The sequence below is a fragment of the Plectropomus leopardus genome, chromosome 13 (genome assembly GCF_008729295.1).
Source record: "Plectropomus leopardus isolate mb chromosome 13, YSFRI_Pleo_2.0, whole genome shotgun sequence".
Lineage (NCBI taxonomy): Eukaryota > Metazoa > Chordata > Actinopteri > Perciformes > Serranidae > Plectropomus > Plectropomus leopardus.
Window position 1 is genome coordinate 21,924,019 of NC_056475.1, and position 24,636 is coordinate 21,948,654.

At 38.5% G+C, this 24,636-nt stretch overlaps 1 protein-coding gene across 3 annotated transcripts in view; it reads right to left on the minus strand.

Moving 5' to 3' along the window:
- nrg2a (neuregulin 2a) overlaps positions 1 to 24,636 on the minus strand; it is a 65,292-nt gene that overhangs the window by 20,595 nt on the left and 20,061 nt on the right. For all 3 annotated transcript variants that reach the window (XM_042499824.1, XM_042499822.1, XM_042499823.1), the window contains exon 4: positions 4,303 to 4,423. In XM_042499824.1, coding sequence (XP_042355758.1) covers positions 4,303 to 4,423 — 121 coding nt within the window. The remainder of the gene's footprint in view (positions 1 to 4,302; positions 4,424 to 24,636) is intronic.

The following is a 24,636-nucleotide window of genomic DNA, read 5'->3' on the forward strand; positions in this document are numbered from 1 at the left end:
TAGTGTATATAGTCATGTGCAATACCTGTTCATATTTCCATTAAAAATCAGTTAAAAATAAATGACCAGTATAGTAAGTAGTATTGACAAAAACAATAACTCTGAATAATATTAACAGCTATTGTTATTATAATGGCATTATTTAATTGTAATTTACTTCCATAGCTATTGGGTATAAATTAAGATTCTTCACAATAACTTGTTTCACCATTCAGAAATTTAAAAAAAAATTCAAAACAAGAAAAAATAGAAATAAAAANATATTAACAGCTATTGTTATTATAATGGCATTATTTAATTGTAATTTACTTCCATAGCTATTGGGTATAAATTAAGATTCTTCACAATAACTTGTTTCACCATTCAGAAATTTAAAAAAAAATTCAAAACAAGAAAAAATAGAATAAAAAAACTTGCTACTTGAAATATAATAATAAAGTAAAAATAAAATAATAAATAGCAATAAAAAAAATATATGAAATATATAAAATATATAAAAAATAAATGGTAATTTAACAAAACAGAATTTAATGATTGATATAAAAGGTAATATATAGCCTCCAAGGGCTCCAAAAAGCAAAGATCCACTTCCTTTTTTATCTCAAAGCCCACATATTCAAAGCGATACTCGACACGCCTCAATTAAAGGGCGTCCACTGATGCTACAGTGACTCACTACAGGCCTAACATTTTGATTCCAACATCAAAGAACCAGCAGTATTTNAAATGGTAATTTAACAAAACAGAATTTAATGATGATATAAAAGGTAATATATAGCCTCCAAGGGCTCCAAAAAGCAAAGATCCACTTCCTTTTTTATCTCAAAGCCCACATATTCAAAGCGATACTCGACACGCCTCAATTAAAGGGCGTCCACTGATGCTACAGTGACTCACTACAGGCCTAACATTTTGATTCCAACATCAAAGAACCAGCAGTATTTTGGGAAAAGGTCACTTTTTATATGTAGGCAGGTGCAAGCTTGTGTGCTTTACAGATAACAATCATTCATTTTCTATACATTTCTATTAGATGAGGCAGGAGGGCAACTGCTGGGTGCATGCTGCTGCTTTTGTAAGCTGGTTGAAACCAGGGGGATGAGCTCACTCATTTCATCTTTTATTTTTTATTCCACGTAGGTAAAAGTCACTCAAACCACAGATTAACATTATGCTTTTGATACTTGTTCGGCCGTTTAAAACAATAAGTGTAATTCAACACATGTTCGTCAGATGTTTTTGGGGTGTTTGGACCTTCAGTCTGTACTTTGGGGAATGAGAAAATAGTGGTGTTCCTGAAAATATGGACAAAAAGGTGAAATGTATCTGGGGACGAACCATGCACTGCTTTGATCAATAAATCAATCCGAGGAAGCTGAAAATGGGGTACTGTGGTTTCTTCTCTTTATGCCTGTTGAGAGCCTGGCATGTGTTCATAAACTGCAAATGTTTTGTAACTGATATCATCGGACGGGGAGGTAAAGTAGCCAAATAAAGGGAAAATAAAACCCAGAATTTTCACTTTGAAAAGAATAATTTAAATATGGAGATGTTTTCAGTGGTAAAACCTGACCAGACAACTCTCTTTACATCTGTCTTGAAACATTAATCACAGTCAAGCAAAGATTCCTGACATGTAGCTTCACATTTGTGTAACTGTGTAACAGACTACTGTATCATCACCATCAAGTGTGTTGAGCCAAACCATATTTCCTCATTATAATCCCATTAGGATGAGCAGTTGGTCTTTTAGGGGCACCGACATTCCAGTCACAGTCACAACTAGACCACCAGTCCAACAAAGGTCATTGCTCGTGATTTACTGGTCTCACACAACGCCTCCCAGGAGCACCATAACATTCAGCATTAAATTACTCATCCTGAGTGATGGTGTTTAACTGGGGGATAGCAGCACCTAGACCAAGGAAACTTGGCTGGAAGATGAAAGAAATAAACTGTCACTGCGTAATTTAAAAATCAGGTGAGCGTGCAAAAGTCCGCAGTGGTGCAGCTGCAAACTCTATTACCACTCTTTTATCTTTGGTTTAAAATAAATGAATCATTATTTATCATTCTTTGATGAAAAATAAACATCTGGGGGGGATAAAAAAAAAAGAAAGTTTTACCATGTGTTAGGAGACTTTAAGCATGACCTGTAGTTATATTCTACATACTGTATATACAGTAGACTTATACAACTCTTTCCTCTCTAAAGTCCCACAGAGAGATGATTTGTTAAAAATGCACCTTGTGGATAATTCTGTTTTCGTCCTGTTTCTCTTTCTTCTACAGGACTAAAACTGGTCAATCAAGTAGTTGTTTGGCAGAAAAATAATCTGCACCTTTACTGGAAATTCCAAAGAAATCTCTGGTTTCAGTTTTTCTAGTGTGAAATTTACTGCATTTCTCAGTTTTCTGAAGATCTCCTGGTTTTGGACTGCTGGTCAGACAAAAAAGTCAACTTCAAAACATCACCCATGGCTTAAGGAAATTAGAATGAGCTTTTTCTTTTCTTTCTTTTTTTTTTTTTTTTTTTTACTGTTTTCTAACATTGTAATGACTAAAATGATTAATCTATTGATCAAGAGAAAAAAATAATTGTTGATTACTTAACTTTTATTATGTTTTGAAATTAATAATGACTTTTTCTAGTTTTATCACGCCATATAGATGCATATAGATAAGATGTATGGTTAATAAAAAAAGTTTATGCTTTTTATTAAAAACAAAGACAATTTATTTAGAACTGATATTTTTAAAAGAGGCTAAATTTATTTATCCATTTTTTATTTTTTTATTTATTTAAAGGAAATTGTCATCATCAACATTGTTTACCTTAGTGAGTAACTTACTCCAGGTCATTTATTAACCTCCCCTCTCCCCTAAAACAAAGTTTATACCTCAAAGTGAAGGAGCGGGACATTAAAGTAGGGCTAGCTGTCTGCAGGACTTGTTTAGCCAGTGAGTAATACCCACTGAAGCCTGGCCTATATTGAATGAGATGGCTGAGGGGCAACAAATCCCTGCAGGCCTTCACTGCATTATCCAACTTTTCTGGACCCATGCCCCGGCCGTGAGTGAATTAGCTGCAGCAATTGAGTTATTGCTGCCTCCAATTTGTACACAGCGTATTGAACGGCTGTTGCAGCCATGTCCTCATTGCTTGTCGAGCATTCTTCCTTGGGCCAACTGGGCACAGAAGCTCTATATCAAACCAGCCACAGGAGTTATGCTATGATGACATATGGTCCAACAGAACATGCAACATAATATTTGACAACCATGATGAGACATAATGTGCACATTTTGTGTTATAAGTTTACTATTACTGCATGATTAGGGCTGCAACTAACAGTTATTTTCATTACTGATTCATCTGATGATTATTTTCTTGATATGGTTTGGTTTGTAAAATTTCAGAAAATGTCAGAAAATGAATTCAAATTCAAACAAAGATAATCAGTTTAATATGACAGAAAACTAAGGAAACCAGCCAATATTCACATTTGAGAAGCTGTGAATGTTTGGTACTTTGGGTTAAAAAATGACTAACAATTATCAAAAAAGTTGCGAATAAATTTCCGGCAGTCGACCAAATGACACATAAAAATCTGTCAGTTTTGAAAAACAGGGAAAAAAAAAGAAATAAAACTGTTTATTTTCAATGATAACTTCTCCTGAGCATCGTGCCAAATAGTGTTTCTTGACCTCCACTCTAGTACAAACTAAAATGTAAATCTCAAAGTAAAAAAAAAAAAAGTTGTTTCTGTGATAATGTCAACCTGTTTTTTTCCTGAAAAGCTGAGATACATGGTTCCTCCAGCGCACTTTACACACGGGTCTTGATCCCCTCTGCCAAGGACCTCAAATGTAAGCAATGATTCTATTTACCTCACTGGGGGCCTCTAACAGGCATAAATATTTGCTCACTACTAAACCAGTGACTCATGACATTTTAAAAAGGCTTTTAATGTGCAGCCCTCCTGTACACTAAACATGACTTAAAAGGATGAGCACACCACTGCTTCACTCCATTATTAGTGTTAAAATACACAACAGGTGGGTAGTTAGGCAGCCTGGCAGCATTTTGCTGTGATGTGTTGCTGCTGCTGCTGAAAAGAAAGAAGAACGGGAATCAAGTGCTATCAGAAAAATAAACAGCAGGATGAAAAAAAAATCAGTAATTAGGAAAATTTCTACAGTAAAAACATTATGAAGGGAGTTTTATTGAGACTGAAAGAAAAAAGCACTGATAAAGAAACATTTTTGAGTTGAAAGCAAAAATAAAAGGAGATAACTCACTTGCAGGAGAGCTGATTTATACCATGTATGAAGTAACAGTCGCCGCCATTCACACAGTAGGCCTTCTCTGTGTCGTTGCATCTTCTGGCGTGGCCTGAGCCTGGAGATGGCGTTGTGGTTACTGGAAAAAACAAAGACAAAAATACACGTCAATTTATCTTTTTTGTGTACATTTTATTGTCTTTATAACAGAAGCCCAGAGAGGCAAGTGAGAAAAAAACTTCCTGGTGATCCATTTTCTGAGTCTGGTGTAAGTTGTTTTCTCTCTGTGTTTATGAGTTGAGAACAAGTAAAAAAAAAACTTCATTATAAACATTCTTTCTTCTGTGAAACAGATAGGAAAAAGGTTTTGCTGGAGAAAATTTTTATGTAACTCTTTTTGTTTTATCTGTGTAATTACCCATGTGCTAAATAGGATTAAAAGCATTCATTTTTGTCCAGGTGAGTTTTAATTTCTCCTGGCACTTTCTACATATAGTTTATCTCACTTGTAAGGATTAAAGTGTTCCTGTTATTATTATTAACAGTAATCCAACATGAGCTATGCAGTCGATTAAACCTTTTGTAGTTGTTGGTTATCCATTGAGAATATGTTTTTCACTCGCTATCTAGCAGGCTAATGGCAGTGTAGCTAATGACATGACATGACAGTTATTTTACATAACTTGATGGAGAAATTAAAACTCTGGAATAAAATGTGAATGCTTTTAGTCCTATTTAGAACATGAAGTACTGATGCACTTCAGCCTCTTGTGGCTGAAATGAGTACTACAACAACAAATACCTAGAAAAATGATCTAACAAAAATAAATAAATAAAAAATTTCACCTGCCAAAAGTTTGTTTTTTCCCCATTTTTACTGATGAATAAAATTGTGATTAAAAAAAATGATGCTGGCAAAACTTTTTTTAAAGGGAATTCAGAAAGATTATCCTGGGAAACCTTTTTTTTCCTATTCTGAAGACATAGACACAGAGGAGAAACACTTTAGATCAGACATAGAAAATGGATCCTCTTTTTTTTCTTACTTGCCCGTGAGGGCTTCCGCGCTGGATGTTTAATTAAAAAAATAATAATAATATAGAGGCAACATGATACATGAACATGCACAGGATTTTCATTTAATAGTGTTGTCTTTATCAGGGTGATAGTCTTACATCTCTAAGTATTCTCGGCTTTACTCATATTATACACTTGTATTTCCACGAGAACTCTTAGTTTTCCATCCACAAATGTAATTGTGCCTCTAAGCAGTGTTGACACTATCTCAAGAAGTTCTATGAGCAAAGATAAATATTTCCCTGACACAGCGTAGGAGTTGTTTACGCATTGACTCAGGTCCTTGGAATGGCCCAAAATGTCATGTATCTGCACCTAATCCCCCCTGACTGAATAGACACAATATGTCTGCTTAACCGGACGAAAGCGGGGACGTTTGAAGGAAGGCGAGTGCTGAGAGAGGTGTACAGTGGCAGGATCGGGCTTGAGGAGGGAGGAGTGCGCTTCGCATGTCAGATGTTGACACGTGATTGCAACTGTGTACCTGCTGTCAGACCCTATTAGTGCCTTGGCAAAATGTGACAGTTTGTTGGTAGGAATACAGAAGTTGTCCGATTGGAGGACCTTCTTTACACCTGCATCAGCAGCCTAATACTCGTGTCATGCAGAACGTTGTGGAAAGAAAGTGCACAAGGATTTTTACTCAACTGGGCCACTGGCTCTGACAAATAGTCGGCCATTTGCCACCGGGACAAATTTCACAACTCCCATTTGTTACACAGTTGGAGAAGTCGGTTTGACACTCTCTCCTCTGGTTGGAGAAGTGCGCTGTGTCTTGTTCAGAAGCACACTTCTGGTTTAGCTAAAACAACAGAGGCTTATTCCCAAGCTAGTTAGCATAACAAAGCAAACAGATGACATCAGTTTGTGCTTCACTTGCCAGAATAACTGTGAAGAACAAGGTCAGCACTTAGCATATTCCAAACAAAATATTATTAATAAAACTAGAAATGTTGTGTTCATCTTTTTTTTTTGTAAATAGCATTCATACTAAAATAGGATGTCTACTTCCTTTCAGTGTTGCTTTTGGCATGTTTTCAGGTAGCTGTCATGGTCTGGCAGATGTAAAGGTTTTTTTGTTTTTTTTTTAAGAACATCCATTCAAAAAACAAATCCAGTCATAAATCTGGTTTAATCTGATGAGACGTGTTGATATGAGTTGTGACTTCTAACTGACCTGTCATTATTGGAGTTAAAAAGGTCTATTTGTGTTATATAGTCATAAGCTGTCATGTTATTGGAGTTCCCTAAAGATGATGTGATGTTTCCAACATAATAGCACTCATCCACTGTCACCTTCAAAATTTTTCCAAGAACATTTCCAGCTTTGCCAGTTTATCAGAACTACCTCATCGTCACACCTGACCTCTCGCGCAGAGCGCTGGCGTGTAAAACGCCTCGTAAAAAAAGATCAGACGAAGCTGTCGGGGAGGAAGGAACCTCAAAACATTGTAAAAAAACAAAAAAAAAAACCTGCTACGCTGCAAGCCTTGTGCAGTCTTCAACTGTAAAAACATGCGACACATAAGGCGGCAAAACAAGCTGCGCAAATCTCTATCTGGGGCAGCAGCCCATCCCAGAAAGTGCTGGTGGAAAGGGAGGGGAACGTCCTGGACAGATCATCAGTCCTCTGCAGGGGCGGGCTAACACACAGACAATCATGCTCACACATAATCTCCAGTCCACCTGGTTTACATGTGGGTGGACGGGCTGTGGGTGGAAAACAGACGACCCGGAGAAAACCCACACAGGGAGGCGGAGAACATGTAAACTTCACACAGAAAGGATCAAGGCTGATAGTTGAACCCTGGACAAGTTTATTTGGCTACTGGTCACACCAAACCTGTTTCACTGTACTCTCACTTTTTCACTCAAGCTCATCATTTTCAGTCAGAAAGATAACTTAACGATAAACTGGCGCTTTTTGAAAATGCATTCTAGTTGAGATGATTATGTCCCCAAATTAGCTTATTGCAGAACGTCATAATGATACTTTGCTGTTACATGACCTAATGCTTAAGCTTTAATATATTCTAATAAACCACAAAAGTCAGAATATCTTTGACATGGTGGCTCCATGGGTGCTGATCTCTACATTAACTTTTCTGTGATTCACTGAATATTCAGTGTGCCACCAGCACTCTGTTGGCATGAAATTTGGGATTTAAATCATCTAGTACCACATTAAGGTACAATATTTTATTTTGCTATCATTTTTGACCTATAACCATGCTCTCTGAAAATTTGGTGTCCAAAGGAAGACTCCAGTTGGACACCAAATAATGTTAGCTCTTTTGCAAATGAATACCCCCGAAATATGATGTCATTGGTACGTTTTTAATTTTCTTCCGTTGCATGCCTGTGTCCTGACTCACTGTCAAAATACTGCAATTTGTATTTTTCATGGTCAGAATCACACAATATCTGCTGGTTAGATGCAACAACAATGTGTCCTCCACACTTACGTCTTTGCTATTGTTTGAGGCAGCGACTTCACCGGTCAGAGTACACCAACGTTGAACTCCACGCAATGCAAAGATGTGAATTTGCTTTGCAAGTGGAGGTGAATGTTTTATTCGCCCCTTGCGTGCATTGAATGGAAGTCAACAGCTGGCACACATTAGCTGATGTTAATTTTGTGCATGTTTAAGAGTGGCCTACAGAAAGACTTATTTGGATGATGTCATGTTGGTATACACATCAATATAGGATAAATATCTGCAGTCTGAGAAGAACCTTGGTTTAAGGACCAAACATCTGTAGCACCAGTCTTGTTTTATGTTTCCATCCAGCTGAACGCTCGCAGGTGGAGAGTCTCTCCTGGAGAACCACTTTCTTTACAGACATGATATATTGTAAGTATGTGAACCCATTCATTTGTAAATCTTCTCAACTGACATCTCAGACAAGATTCAGCAGCACTACAAACAATAAAGGTATTGCATGAGGGCTTTAGAGTCAGACTGGTGAAGAGTTCCCAGGTTCAGTCCCTGCAGGGGAAAAAAACCTCAACCTATGATGTTCTCCTGATAACAACCTCAGATAAATGCCAATGGTATCTATCAGCTTTACATACGTAGAAAGATTTTTAAGATAGTTTTCCCAGAACTTAGAAACATTCAGCTAACTGCTGCAGCTAGCTTTCAGTGGCACGTATCCCAATAAAAACAAAAACAATCCATTTGAGAGCATTTATTTGCCTGCAGTCACCAACTGACATCTAATCTATGACACTGCACAGTAAGTGTTCCCATTTTCTCCGCTCTTCCTTTTTTCTGCTATCCGCCCTTCTTTCCTTTGTGTCCTCCAATTACTCCCCCATAGCAGATATGCTTGTGTAACACAGAGGAGTGGGGGAAAGTCCTAGTTTTGGTAGGTCTCTTACAATTTTTTTTTAAAAAAGGCTTAGAAATACTTAATTATACAACATACATACAGTAATAGGAAAATCACATTTTACAAGTTGCTGGAATAATAAAACGACAATCTGTAAACACAATTCAATAGAGTATCTATGTCAAATACTGATGATATTTATCATATTTGTGGCTACGTCCAAACTTGAAGGCACCAGGAACTATCAACAAGTAGAGACTGATCTGTTGTGGATTAATACATCAAGTTGATTCACACACCCAGAGGCCAAAGAGGGGGAACTGCAACTAACCTGATGCACCAAGCATCTATAAATCACACTGCGTCCACCCTTTCCAGGTCTTATAATAAACTTGTAAAACTTGACAATTGTATGTAAAAACCCGCTGAGCAGCTGTAAAATGTTGGTGACCCTGAGATGTCATGGGCCTTTCTGTACTAGTGTCTGTTACTGCAGCCAGCAGTAGTATCACTCTGAATACCCACATCTTCATAAAAAATACTGTAACCAGCCCCTGTATCTGTTGTCACAAATGACCCAAGATAAACTACAAAGTGCACGTGTCAGCATATAATTTTAAAAACATGTAAATGTTTGAATGTTGATGAATAAGCAGTTGCTTACTTTGATGGAATTTTAACGCCCCAAAGCTATGAAACACTTTACCTTTAGATACCAGAGGAGCCAGCTCACTAAATATTTTGAAAAGTAAGCCAAAAACACATCTATTCACTCAAACCATTAATTAGCTCTGACTTTCTAAAACTCTTCTTCTTACATGAAAACTCTTCATCTTACAGGCTGCTGCAATTCTTTTAAAATGTTGCATCTTACTTATTTTATATCAATTTTTATATTGTTTTTTTGCTGAATTGGCCTGGCCTGGTTTACGTTCATCCTGTCTGTTTTCATGTGAAGCATTCTTTGCTTATAATGCCCTTACTGTGAAGCACTTTGTGCAGCATTTCTTGTATGAAAGGTGCTATATAAATAAAGTGTATTATTATTATTATCATAATCATTATTATGATATTATTATTATTTCCATCATTAGATAACAGTGGTTTTTTTCCATTATTGTGCCTTTATCCTTGAAATTATGATATATATATACTACTAATCTGCAACAGGAAATCTCTTTAGGAAGACGTGATGCCTTGGTTAACTTATTATATTTTTCACTACATCTGCAGCACAATCGATGTTTTTCATGGTTGTTTGGGCACTGACTCCACTTGGGTAAGTTCCGAGAAAAAAATGTGATCCACGTTAAGACTTTAAGGTGATTTAATTTTATCAACTTTTGACAAAATCCACAATCTTTCCCTAAACCTACCCAAGGTGCTTTTGTTGGCCTAAACATAATCACATAAACATAATCACATGCCAAAACTCGATTTCAGAGTTGTCCATCTTTGATTAGATCGCACACTATCCAAGTGCCTCCTAGAGTCTGGCATACAGTATATGATGTAAATGATGTGTTTCTACAATGAGCGATGTTTTGCAATACCAGTGAAGCTCATTCTGTTGCAAAATCCTTATTCAGAAACAATATTGTGCAATAAATTCAATGAAAGGCCATTTACCGGCTGAAAGACTAATTTGTGTATTTAAAATAGTGGTGAAAACTTTAAATTCGTACAAATTGTGTTCTCCTTCTCACTTTCCCTCTGATATTTTGACATGAAAAAGCTTGAGTCATGATGACAAAGAAGAGTTGACCCAGAGAGTTTCATTTGGCCCCACGACATCAGTCTGACAATTTAACACGACAAACCAGAATGTTTGAAATTAGTGTAAGATATCACCGGTAGTCGTCTTCTCAGTTATTGGAAAACCCATACAAGGAGAGGTCCATACAGACTGTGTCCTCAGCGATGAAACAAGACAACTTTTTTTTTTCCTGAGGTGATCTGGTTCAGCCAATACAGTGTTTACTCAGGCTGCACCACATGTTTACTCCAGATTAAAACTAATGACAGAGCCAAAAAATTTATTGACATGGTTAGAGATACAAATACAAACAACAGAGGAGCGTCTCATTTAGGGGCTTATGATGTGGATGAAAAATTAAATTTAACTTATTGTGCATTTTTATTACGGCTTACAGAATAACTTTTGGCCAGACTTTGAGGGAATATGTTTGCTCTGTGTAGACTGATGGTGATATACCGACTGAATATGACGTAACACTTCTATGTTGTTTCTGAGGGAACCTGGTTTAGATACATAACCACTGACGGCAATCTCAAAGAGGCTATATTTTGAACTATTTTCTTTCCTTTTATTTTGTTGCACTTGTTTTAAATGTTCAGTTCGTAGGATTTAGGGGCATCTATTGGCAAAAACTGTATACAACATTCATAAATATGCTTTCATATGTTTATAATCACCTGATATTAAGAATCCTTGTGCTTTGTTACCTTAGAATAAGACATTCATATCTACAAATGGAAAGAGTCCTCGTCCATGTTGTTCTACGGTAACCCAGAATGGACAAACACTGGCTCTCAATACAGACATAGGTGTTTTCGTGTCAGCCTCTGGAGTTCTCCTACATGCTTGGCAAACTGGAGAAGTTTCAGTTCTGCTAACTTGCAGAGCGGCTACATGCCACTAAATCCTACACACTGGGCCTTTAAATGTTTAATTGCATTAACTGTTCTCTAAGGAGGATTCTGTTTTTGTGATTTAAATCTCCACAAAGTATTGTGCAAACACATATGTTATATGCTTCTCGGCTTTGGCATTATATTGCTCTATCCAAAACGAACAGTGTTGAATGGCTGATGTTAAATGACTCATTTGTAATCATATAGTGAGGCTGCTGTGAACAGACCACAGCAATTTCTATTGACAGTTGTTATAATAACATGTGTAGTGAATGCTGTGCGTGTTGATCATTGCCATGAAGAGCAGCTGTTGGGCCGGGTTAAAGTGGCAGTGATTCTTGCATTTGTCTAATAAAACATTGTACTGTCATGCATCAGTAACATATAGCCTCCCAGAAGCCACAGTGTACAGTAATTTAAACAATTTGTTTTACGAAAAATCAAGACGCACGTTCTGTCACTTGAGCGCTCCTCTGTTCCACCTGCTCCAGTTACTCCTGTCAACTCAAAGACTGTTTTCTCTGTATGGTGTTTGAAGTGATAATTAAAGCAAGGACAACAGTGGGCAGCACTATTAACAAAAATAGCTTATCTGGAAGTTAACAGTTTTGTTCCAACTTCCCTTTTGTGTTTTTTTTATCGGTTGTCATCGTCTTTCCAGAGACTTTTATCTGCATCTATCCCCAGGAGGCGAGACGATAATGGGGAGGCTAAAAATGGTTGATAAAAGAGAGACCTTAGCCTGATCATAGCAATCTGGATGTTTCACACTTGTCTTGCGTTACAGTGCGAATGTATTCAATCACTGCAGGCAGATTCGAGTCATGGCCAGAATGATATCAAACTCCGTTAAAATCTTTACATGTCACAGAGAATCCATAAATATCACGCCACACAATCCCCCATGTCACAGAGGGGACTAAAGTTCAGGTGTACTCGTCAAGGTTGACTCTGCTTTCCTGGCTGGATGTCGAAGACACATTCCTTTAACCCATGGAGGACATCAGCTGCTAAACGGAGTTCATTTATCTGCACTTATGTGGCCAAAGTTTAGTTAAGTTCGATTTTTTTTCAAAGCCGGGTTTCAACTTTCCTCCATGCTGTAGCCCAGGGGCTGAATCTGAGTCTGAGTTGAAGAGGGGTTTCCTCTAGGTTAGTGAGAGCCACAGTGTTTAGCCATCAGCCCCTTGCCACTGACTTTGATTAATCCTTCATGGCCCAAGAACTGAAAAGAAAAGCTGGGGGTGCAGGCAGGACCATCTGGAAACCTTCATAAACATGCCTGTCTTTCCACGCTCTCCAAAGGATTCTAGGAAAATCGTAAAAATGAAAAGAGAGGTCCCCATTGCACAGTTTTTTTTCTCCTCTTGAGGCACCCTGTGTGCATATGCAGCAAACAGAAAAGCGCTCACACCGAATCCTAGCCCTCGTGCTGCACCTCACAACCCAGCCCCAAAACGCTGAATCGTGTAACGAAATACATTTTCAATAGGCCTGTCTATGGTGCGGACTTATACTCATGTCCCCCTAATTTATGACAAATGCTGATAATTTAACGCAGCTTGGCTTAATCTTTTTCACTTCTGCAATTGAACAGAAAGCCATCGCAAAACACGAGACAGAATCTGATTCTACGCGGGGAGAAAGCCAAGGCAGTTATTCAAGCCACAGCGGATCGGTTCCATCTGGACTCTGTTATGGCTTTGTGTTTTCACTCTTAAAAGCAATGTTATCAGGATAAAAAGTATAAATTATGTAGCCTATTTGGGAGTATGTCAGCGAGCGGGAACAGTGTGCAGACTGAGTCCGTCTGCCAGTGCTACATGTCTGCAGTGAAGCAAGGAAGATAACGGGACATGCAGGTCCAAAAGATAAAATCCATTTCTAACATAAATGTCCAGTGTGAAGGATTTATGGGAATATACTGGCGGAAATGGAATATAATATAATAAGTATTTGATTTAGTCTATAATTCATGGATGCATTCAGAGACCTGGATACAGCATTCAAGGCATTCCCATTCATTTCTATGAAAGTTGCGATGTGACGTGGGGAGCCAAAAAAACTCTGCAATGAGAAATGACCTAAATGACCTGCACAGCCTCCTCATCACTGGGCCCAGAGAGCCAGCACACTTCCGCCAGCCGAGCTGGTTTTGCGCTTCCAGTTTAGTGCTCCACCATCTTGAATGGGGATAAAATGAGTCAATCGGGCTGCTCTTTTAGACTTCCCAAATGTTATCGGACCGAATGGGTTAATACTTTGAAACATGTGTTAATTGGCTTGATTTCTTTCAAAAAACAGGAGGAAGTTCCAAGCTATGAGGTACAAGAAAATTATCTGAAATTCACAAAAAAAAAAAAAAACAAGACAATGAAAAAGGTAAAAACATATAGATCAAATAGTTAAGAATAATTGCAATAATAACTAGTATAAATAAAGTTTTCTGGCATTTTCCATATTTTTGAATTATGAATAACTTCTAATAATTTCTCAATTTCTCTCTCTTTCTCTCTTTTAAAAGTACTCTTTGTGTCATTTTCTTGTCATCTTAGTTACTTTGAAGTTTGTGGGGCAAGTTGCTTATTGCCTTTCAAGCCATGTTTTCAAAATAAATCAGTTTGCTCAGGTTTCAAAGGTTTATGTGGAAGATGTCTTAACGCAACACAAGAAAAATGATGTTGTTCCTTGGGGCATGTCTCAACAATGAAACTAGTCATTTTGTGACTCCCTTTGAACAATGAAATCAGCCAGTTCGTGGGGGTTGTGGCGCTCAAAAAAACGTATTTTTTACACTGATTTACAGATGTCTTTTTATCAATATAAGTCAATGAGAAAGTCTTTCCTAGACCCAATGCCATCATGTCACGGTCTTGAGTTTTAATTCCACTATTTGGCTAGTAAGAAAATTGGCTTCAAAGACTAGCACACTTCCTCCTCCTCCAAAACCTCCTGAATGTCTGGATCTTAAGATATCGGAGAAAAAAGGTGAGCCAACATTAGCAGGTGCTAGGCTTGCGGCCCTTCTCTGACATGCCAAACAGCATGAGAGAAACACTGAGTTATACTGTGAAACTGCGTTATTCAGTGTTTTTACCAGTTCTTATCATGTAATCCATTTGTTTTAGACAGGAGGAGACCTTCGTGGATAATTCTACTTCCAGAAAAAACAACAACAAACACTGAAGGAATTCTAACCGGGAAAAGTTTCAGCTGGTTGCAATCTGCAATCCTTACCACAAGATGGCACCAAATCCCTCTAAGATCTTGAATTAATCAGTCATGTAAATGTGTAATTGTACTTCAAATGTAACTTTGTATGGCCTCAGATACATGTTAACATTTTAGTCAAACATATACTTGTCCAAAACAAATTTAACAAATAAATACATAAATTAAACAAAGTGCCAGCTAGGCAGCAGTGTGTCAACAGGTGGCACCAAACTGCAGTACCTCACAGGACCTTTTACTTTTCTTTTGCTCGATAACGTAAATCATCACGATTCAAACAAGGAGAAAAATTAAACTCATGCCATAACAAATGGGTTGGATGGGAAAGTGATAAATGTCTTAAGTATAGACCCTTCGGGAGACAAATAAAGAGGACGGTATCTGTAATAGCTCTGCCACCCAGACACGCTTTTCCACAAGTCAGTTTTATGTACCAGGAAAAAAGCTTGGAGCACCCCACCCCCCCCCCCCCCCTCACCTCCCCGTCTCTTGGCAGGGAATGTCTGACATGTCTCCTGTTACAGCTGGGACCAAGATCTTTTATCTCTATACTAGAGGCTAATTCATATTGCATGCATTCTTGCTACACTTGTGTGGACTGCATTATGTTCCTTTCTGCAATATGCAAAACCGTCTGGTATGAATAAATAAGATAAACAGATAACGCCAAAAGTACAAAAGACCAAATTGGTTAGTGTGGTTTTGGTTCAATATGAAGTTGTTGACAGCTGGGCCCTGATGTGGTGAAAGAGGATGTGCAGTGGGGGTTAAGATGATGCATGCATGACAGAGACGGTGGTTTTTAGCTATTTATATTGTAGGAGTGGTGGTATTGAATGGTGGTATTATAGCTCTATAGAAAATAGAACCGGAGACAAATTACACCAATAACAGTGCAAGATAAAAGCCTGCACCTTGATTGCAGACACTGCATGTGCAGGACCTGGTGCATGCAAAATTGTGCTTTTCTATGAAGTGGAAGATCGTTTGAATGTAATGTAATAATAAATGGCAAACAACGCATGCATTCATTTTCAGATTTAGAACTGCAAAATATTTTCACAGGAGCTCAAGTCCAGACAAATGTAGCAGCAATGAAAAAACAGAGACAAATAAGGAAGGAAAAAAGAGATGGATACAGGAGTAACGCAGGGAAGAGAAGGGTTGTGAAAAGAGGGTTTGTCGACAGGATCTTAAGTTGGAAAATATTTCAGCCTGCCAAAGCCAACAAAAAACAAGCATGCACCAACTTCCACACATACAGTAGACTGTCGGCACACCCAATCAGTGGCAATATCCAGCATCTGTGTCTTCAAGCATTTGAGATCAAAATGATCAAGAGAGATTTCATGTCAAATATCCAAAGAAGAATTAAATTACTGTTTACTGTAGGTAGGACACACGAAAGAATCCATTATGAATGAGGGTGCACTTAAAGGCTTTTTTTTTTCAATAGAAAATTATCCACACCTTCAGTATGAAACAGGAATGTTTAGAAATGAACAAAATGGAGCCTGCCAGGAACATTAATCTACCACCCACTCTTCAGCAACACTGCCACTGCCACAACCAGTGTGTCTTCTTTTATATTCTTGTCTCCTATTACCATTTTTCAGTCACATAGCTGATATGCCTGGTCTTGCCTGCCTCAATCGTCTCAGCACTGAAGTGAAATCAAAGAGCAGGCCCAGTGTGTGATTGCACAACAGCTGCTCATGCACTGTAAAGAGGCAAAGTGCACTTAGGAAGGGCAGGGTATGGTGCGGGCGCATAAACGGGTGCTGGTATGGCCGCTGGCGGGCACCAGAATGTGTGCAGTTGGCAACAAAGTGACACATGGTGTTTTCCGCGGCACGGTTCCAGACGGGGCTGTTTCCCTGCTCTGTCCTTTCAGGAGCAGCTCAGGCTCAGCGTGGTGTTGCCCACTGCTGTTGCTTCCTTGTTTTGAGTCTGAGGATGACTGTTGCTTTCAGTTTCCAACTCTGACCGGAGAAAGTCTTTTTTATTGCAGCCTTGTGCTTGCATCTATCTCAACTGTATGGCCACTGCAGTCACAGATGAGCAAGGTGAGGGGGTGCAGGAGGACACCTCTGCAGAAAACTTTCAGTGACACCTTCAAGCAGGGGATGTACACTCTGGTAAAATGGAAAATTTACCATGTTTCAGTACATATCCTCATCCACTTTAGAGTCACCGAACCTGGTGCTATCTTTTGTCTAAACTCATTTGTTAGACAGCAACATAAAGGTCAGAGAAGCAGATTTGGGGCTTGAAGTTGCCACATTTAAACATGAGGACCAGGATAATAATCTGTGAAAACGCTCTTCTGTTCTGCCACTGTCTGCTGCTGAAGTGAAAGTTAGCGACTTGTTGCTCTGCTGGAGCTGCTTAGGGACCAACAACAGGAGAAGTCTACATTTAAATCTGGAGAAAATGTATTATTTGAGGCACTATTTGAGTATTTATAACGGGGGGTATACTTCACTTCACACATAAAGTGACAGTAAATGCCCAGTCTGACGGATTCATGATTAGATGACAAATACATTTATTTTCATGAAGCTAGCCTGATTTTATGGAAGCCCATTTCTGTCAGTGTGATGAAAAAGATCTTGTGAGCCAAAAGAAACTTTCTCGAAATGATGACTAAGTATCCCAAAATAGTATTCGTGTCCCAAATAATGAGAATTTAAAAAAAAAGAAAATAAAGACATTTTCTCAAAATAATGACAAAGTATCTCAAACTAATGACTTTTCTTAAAATAATGACTTATCTCAAAACAATGACAATTTTTCACAAAGTAATGAATTAGTATTTTTTTCAGATTTTTTTTTCTCAAAATAATGCCTTACCTACAAATAATGATTTATCTCAATATAATGAGAAACTTCCTCCTATTATTTTGAGACATCAAGTCAATATTTTCAGAAGCTGTCTCATTATATCAAGATACTGACTTATTGTTTTAAGAAAGTTATTATTATTATTATAAATGTCAAAATTATATTATTTTGAAAAGGTTTCTATTTATAATCACCTTTATCCATCGAACTGGTGAAATGGGCTTCATTTAACTGAATTAAACTGTATACATTTAGTAGATTATAACCTGTATCTAAATATTATTTGATGACTATATTTTCTACATATAACAGGTTCTACAGGATCCCCTGGACAGATTTTCTGGGAAAGGCTCCTTTACATAAATTACGATGTTACATGCAGATTTATAAGTTGCCACTGTATAAATGTGTACTTCTGTGTACAACTCAGAAACATATACAGGATACAAGAGTGAGGACACTGGAGCAGCAAACAAATCTGGAAAAGACACAGAACAATTCTTTGGTATTGTCTGTGAGCAGAACAAACAGACAGAGAAGTTACTTCCAGAAAACCAGACTTTATCAATGGCCATAAATTGCCAAAAAGTTAAACAACGTATTAGTTTCACAAATCACTGTTCATAATCTACAATCTAACAAGACAAAACCTGAAGCATCCACATCTCTGCGTTGCCCTTCATCTTCAACAGCTGGCCCTCATTTCTGAGGAAAGGCAGACTTTGCAACCTTGTACCAGATACAGAAGACATATACCACCGCTCCATATTTGGGTCTTGTGCTCTCAGCTACAGTAGTGGCCAGCTGCTAGGACTAAAGGTTTCCTCTCTGCTTTTCCCCGAATGCCAGAAAGCACACAGTCTGCTTATGTGTGTGTGTGTGTGCCGCAGCACTCCTTCACTCGTATACACACACACCACCCACACTCACTGTATGTATGTCCTGAAAACAGGGCAACAGAGCACTGCTGTTTTGTTAGATGCTGCCGGCCCTTCTGTATACTAAAGGATGAGTTCACTGTGAGTGTATCGGTGATTAAAGGGAGGCCTATTCCATTAACACCTACACACTCTAAAGGAAATGGCTTCCTCTCCGTACCTCATACAGAATCCCCAGGATTCGACTTACTCACCCCGACAGACATGATATGATGAATACAGTTGCAAAATTGCCAACAAAAGGAAGCAGCATGATGGAGTAATGGGAGGTTTCGGATGAAAGACAGCTGTGACGACCAAACTATACGCTCCTGAGCTTTAAGTAATGGAATGGTAAGTATATGTTCCCCTTGTGCTCAAAGAAAACTTTAAAAAGTGTGAAGACACACAGGATTGCTCACGTCTAATTCTAAAAAAAAAAAGCAAAGTAATAGGAGGAGCAGGGCTTTTGTTTGATGTCGGTGAACAATAGTTTACTCACAGCTCTCAGTGTTCTGGCTCTATTCACTTGACTTCCAAGAAACTGCTAATTATTACTTCCTAAGTACGAGCATGCTTGTATGACGCAATGAATCATTTTTAGGCAATAATTTTTTCTCCCTTTGAAAATATTAACAAACATGCTTGTTGGTTATTTGGCATGTCAAAGCAGCATCCTGCACAGTCACCCAACAGTTGGGGTCACCATTGGGGGAAAGACCACCAGGACAGCTGAGGGGGGCCTGAAAGGGAATCTTTTATAATGCTATTAAATGAAGTCTCAGATAAGTTTGGTCCCGGGTGCTGGAAGAGTTAACAAAGCCTCGCACACAGCAAAAACCTCATGTCACCTCCTGCTCACATCACTCAGCTTTTCAAGTGTAACAGCTGCTTCCTTCCACACACATAGCAATATCCTCACTCATTCACACTGAGGGCTTAACTGTCCCACATAACACAGCCAGATTACTGGATATCCTACCAAGTGAGATGCGTTTTGATTCTCAATAACTTAGTTGTTTTTGCAAAGATTTGATTGAGGGGCACCCACTTATCACGTTGGATCCACGGGATTAAAGAGAATTAAGAGAATGAGCCTAATGTAATGATGCTTTGAGAAACTTTCATTTTATTTAATATCTTCTTTTTTTTTTTACAGCCATTTTTCTCTGATTCGGATAATGATAGAATTAAGCAGCTGCCTCTTCTCCAACACATTAGCACATACAAAGCCAATAACTCAAACCATGCATAGCACTTGTCAAAAAGCAATGAATTACTGACATATTAAGGAGTTGATTTATGGTTTTAGGTCATCAATCTAACATTACTTATCTTAGCTGTTGCTAAGTCAGAAGGAACACCTGAAAACTGATATAAGCTAAGAAAACATGGAAGTGTTACTTTCCTTACAAGTATTACAAGCATGCAACAACCTAGTTGAAGTGTCCTAACAAGTTGGTTGATATTCATTAAGAATTCCTCTTAAGGGGATAGTTCAGATTTTTTTGAAGTGGGGTTGTATGGTGTACTTGTCCATAGAAAGTATATTTTGTATAGTAGATGCCAGTGAGAATGTCCCCTGTTTGGAGGAGCAGGCAGAGTCTAACATGGAAGCTAATCTACCGCAGTGAAGGGGTCATCAGTAAAACATATTTAAGCCAGTTTTTAAAAAGTCCCACCAACAAAAATCTATATCAGTTTTAATGAATGCTACATTGGGAGTATTTTATCTTAATGACAGACAGTGATTTCCAACTGGAAAATGGGGTCATTATGTCACTCTCCTTTAAGCCAAACTTCATTGAGTGATTTTAAATGGCTGAACACTGGAGCTGCTGGTCTATGGCTGCCTCTATCAGTTATTTAATTTGTGTTATTGTGTGACTTTGGTGTTTGAAAGAGCTCGTTCAGATTCACCAAAGTCTCACAAAAACACAAACTACCTAACTGATCAAAGCAGTGGTAGACCAGCAGCCCCTGTGTTCAGCCAGACAAAATTACTATTTTTGTCAATGGAGTCTGGTGGTGTTGACATAGAATAGACAAGGACTTCCCTGGGCTGTCTGAGGCAACTTTAAAGCAGTGAAAATACTTCCAGTATAGCTTACACTTTAACTGATATTGATGTTTTTTGGTGGGAGTTCTATATAGGTGGCTAAAACACGTTTTAGTACTGAACCCCATCCACAGCAGCACATAGCTTAGCTTCCATGTTGGACTCCAGCCTGCGTCTCAAAACTGGGGGTGTGCTGACTGACATCTTCTACACTGACTCTGGATAAAGACTCCATACAACCCTACTTTAAAAAATCTGAACTATCCCTTTAATTCATCATTCCTTTGGATGATATTCAAAGTGTAGCGTTAAAGTCCTCCTCAGCCCTGCCCTGTACGTATACACTGAACCCATCTGTGCTTTAATGGCTCAGTGATGCTGCACAATGCATGCTTACGATGCTGTGGGTGTTCATCCGCTCGTGACATAAACTCTTCCATCTACTCTGGATCTTCCCACTGTGCCGGATGCTGCCCACTAATACAAAAAGGCCCCAACAATAAACAAAAACAAAACGTGGTGTGGGCGAAGTGACGATTTTGTGACTGCCTCGAGAACTAAACATTAATGTGGGTGAGGATCAAAACAAGGTCTGAACTCTGACACGCTGCAGCTGCCATGAGGGTAAGACGTCATGTCGGAGGGGATGACAAACACTCTTGTTTGAGGCGATGACATTTTTAACTTGGACTGTGAAAATGATTAATTAATTGAATATGAAACATTTGGTTTTCTGTGGTCATTTGCTTAGATATTAAAGTTTGACCTTTACCACGCGGTTATTTTCAACTTTTTAATTTTTTGTTTGTGCTGTGGAAAGCTGGCGTAAATAAAAACACTTGCGAGAAATAACAACATAGATTCTAATTCCTATATCTAGGATAACATCTTTTGTAAATTTACCTCCAGGCTGTTATGAATACCATGCAGAACTTTGTGGTAATGAAGGTTACTGCAACTTATTAAGATGCTTTGTTGTTTGCTTCCAAATGGCAAAGATCAGCAACAATTCTTTGCATCGTAGTTAATCTTAAATGGCACACATTTAGCAGCACAACCACTGTGTCTATGCATGGTAAAATCTAACAAGATGATCTTACTTAAAATCAACGTGGAAACCACGTGGAAATTCTTTGTATTTTTCCTCAGTTATTTGCTCAATTCCCTAAAATTCTCTTTTTATCTCCCATTTTTAAGTAAATTTTCAGGTCATTTTTTGTTACCTTTTAGTGTTTTTTTTTTTCTTTTCTCCAATTTGTGGGACATTTCAAGCCAAGTTGCTGACTGCCTTTTCCCCTGTGTTTTTGACAGATACCAAACCAATTTTCTCAGGCTTCAAAGTTTTAAATGCTTGTGAAAGGCATCAGATCACAGCACAAGAAACCTGATATCTATCTAGGTTTCAAAGGGTTAAGCACATAACTGACTTTCAAGTAAACTTAACAATAAGTTATAAAGTAAATATCTTTTAAATTTATTAGTTATATTTGCTTACATTTTTCAAGGCAATTGAAAATCAACTGGTCAGATTTTATAGTGTGCTAACAATTGGTTTGCATGCCATGTGAGTTTTTTTGATTACAACATCCTGTTTACTCCACAGAGCACACACTGGATCTTGATTTTGTGGTCTAACCAGCCAACTGTCAAGACCCCGAGATTCTGGTGCAATCAGTGGCCACCTCGGAGGAATGCCTGTCCAGACCCCAGGACTGAGGATAATTTTTGAAAAAGTGGGCATGACTAATAGCACAGCAGCTTAATCCACAGGACCCGACGAGCTGTTCTCCAGTGGCCTGTAAATACACAACGCTTGGCAGATGTGAAGACCTGTTCCTCTCAGACATGGCCGCTGCTGCTTACCCACACCAATCAATAGAATTGACTGGCGTACAGATACTCCACATTCAGCCACAACTAACATCCTTTAGCGTCATTACACATAAGTTTATCTCTCGCTTGCGTAGTAAGAGTGTGTGTGTGTTTTGTTTTTACTACGCAGACTGAAAGGAGACATAGAAGGACTGGAGGAAGTTGTTGTTTATCTTGTTCAAAGTACTACTTACTGTAAGACTTCACTTACGTAGAACAGATATGACAAATTACTGGAAGAGAAAAAGCTGTAGGAGTTTTTTGTTTGGTGTTTATTTTTGTAAGATAAGACTCTCTGTAACATTTACTATTAATTTAAAAATTATGGCTTTCCACTCCAAGGCTAAAAGGTTGCTGAGTAACACTGTATAAAACATGAGTCAAAGTCTCATCTGTTGATGCTTTCTTTCCTGTGTGTCCCCGACTGTCTTCTACACTGCATGTAATAGGAATAAACCTAACTGTAGGACATTAAACAGGATGTCACCTGTCTAAAATGAGACAATAAGGCCTCTAAAAGCTTTGTTTTTCGCTAAAATTATACTTTAAAAAATGATTACAGTATAAACTGACTGATTTAAATGATCATAACAATAAAATCCATCTTTTACACAAGATGCCTGGAGTGTAAAACATCTGTTTTAACAACTGAGCTTTGTTTTAAATACATGGACTCTTTGCAGCTGTATGTGCAGCACAATTTTATGAAATTTTTAGTAACTGCCAATTGATGAGTTTACTGCTTACTAAAAGCTCAAAATGTTCTGATTCTTCATCACTTTCAGATGTTTGTCTGTTGTTTGTCTGGTTTTCTGGCATACTCTCCACAGCGCAACACTGTGGTGCCAAATCACTGCCAATCACAATCACGCTTTTACTCTTTAAAGGTACTGTAGGCATCAACAAATAACTTTTAATTAAGAAATATGTATGAAGGATGAGCAATAAACTTACATGAGACAGTGAATTAAAGCTTCGTGCAGTGGTCAAAGTCAGCATGTTTGGGATGTAAATGAACAAACTTAAAGGGACAGATCACGTCAAAATCAAAAATGCACATTTCTTCTTTTACTTCTGGTTCAATTCATCAATGTAGATTAGTTTGGTGTGAGTTGCTGAGTGTAAGAGATATTGTCTGTAGGATGTCTGACCTCTCTCGCATACAATGGAACTAGATGGCAATCTGCTTGCGGTGCTCAAAGTGCCAAAAAATACATCTGTAAAAGGATGTCTTTCTCTGGAATTTATTAACCGTTCACTCAAGATATTCCACAGACCTTGCTGTAAGTGGTTTAATGTAGGAACTTTCCTTCTACCACGCCGTATCACCGTGCAAAAGGAAGCTTGCATCTTCTGATGGACGGGCGGCTCATGCTCATGACAGCGTGAGATGTAAACATTGATGGCGTCCTTCTCGGCTGAGCTGTAATGTTAGCTAGCTCAGCAGTGCTAGGTGAGTGAGCAGTAGACCCCAAAATAGTTCCTTGATGAAACTGCTCAAAACAAGGTCTGAGGAATATCTTGAGTATCTGGGTCATGATTTCTGGAAAGAGACATTGGTATCTCCAACACTCACCAACTCACACAAATGCAATCTAGACTGATAAAAAGAACTACAGGTAAGAGACAAAATATGTATTTTTGATTTTGAGGTGAACTGTACCTTTAAGAAAATTACACTTGAAGCAAATTTCCAACCATGCTATGCGTGACTGAGATGCAACACCTTGTTAAGCCTATATTTCAGCAAACTGAGCATACCATCAAGTTGATGCTAAAGTCTTATTTTGTCAACTAGATTTTAAAAGTTGTGTCATTTCAAGTTAGTTAAGCATAAGTATTGTGACAGGGGTGACTGTGCTTGGCTTCAGCATAGGGAATAAAAACACGTAAAGGTGTGCATATGTGTGCGTGTGTGTATATGTGTGCGTGTGTGTGGGCCTGCGTGCATGCATGCGCGAAATTGTTGCTGGTGGGCCCCAGCATGACTGCTGAGGTTGGAGCAATCATATGTTCAGCTGTGATTTCCATCAACACATTCCTGGACGCTCACACACTCTCTCAGCGGAGCTGCGTGCAGCACCCCCCAAGGATGTGACCTGCAGCCTGCAGACACATGGCTGCCTCACAAGCGCTTATCACAACACAGCAGCCTGTAGGATAATGGGAGGCCTTAATCTGAAGCCACGTGGAGCCAAGCAAACTTTGACTAGTGTTGCTCCTTCACACTGGCCTTATAGAAAACAGTCGATGATATACTACACCGTTCTGCAGAGGGCCAGCAGGTCTTACCATGCCAGACTGATTACAGGGTAGAGGTCAGACCAAATGGACAACAAATGGTCCCTGGTCCTCTACACT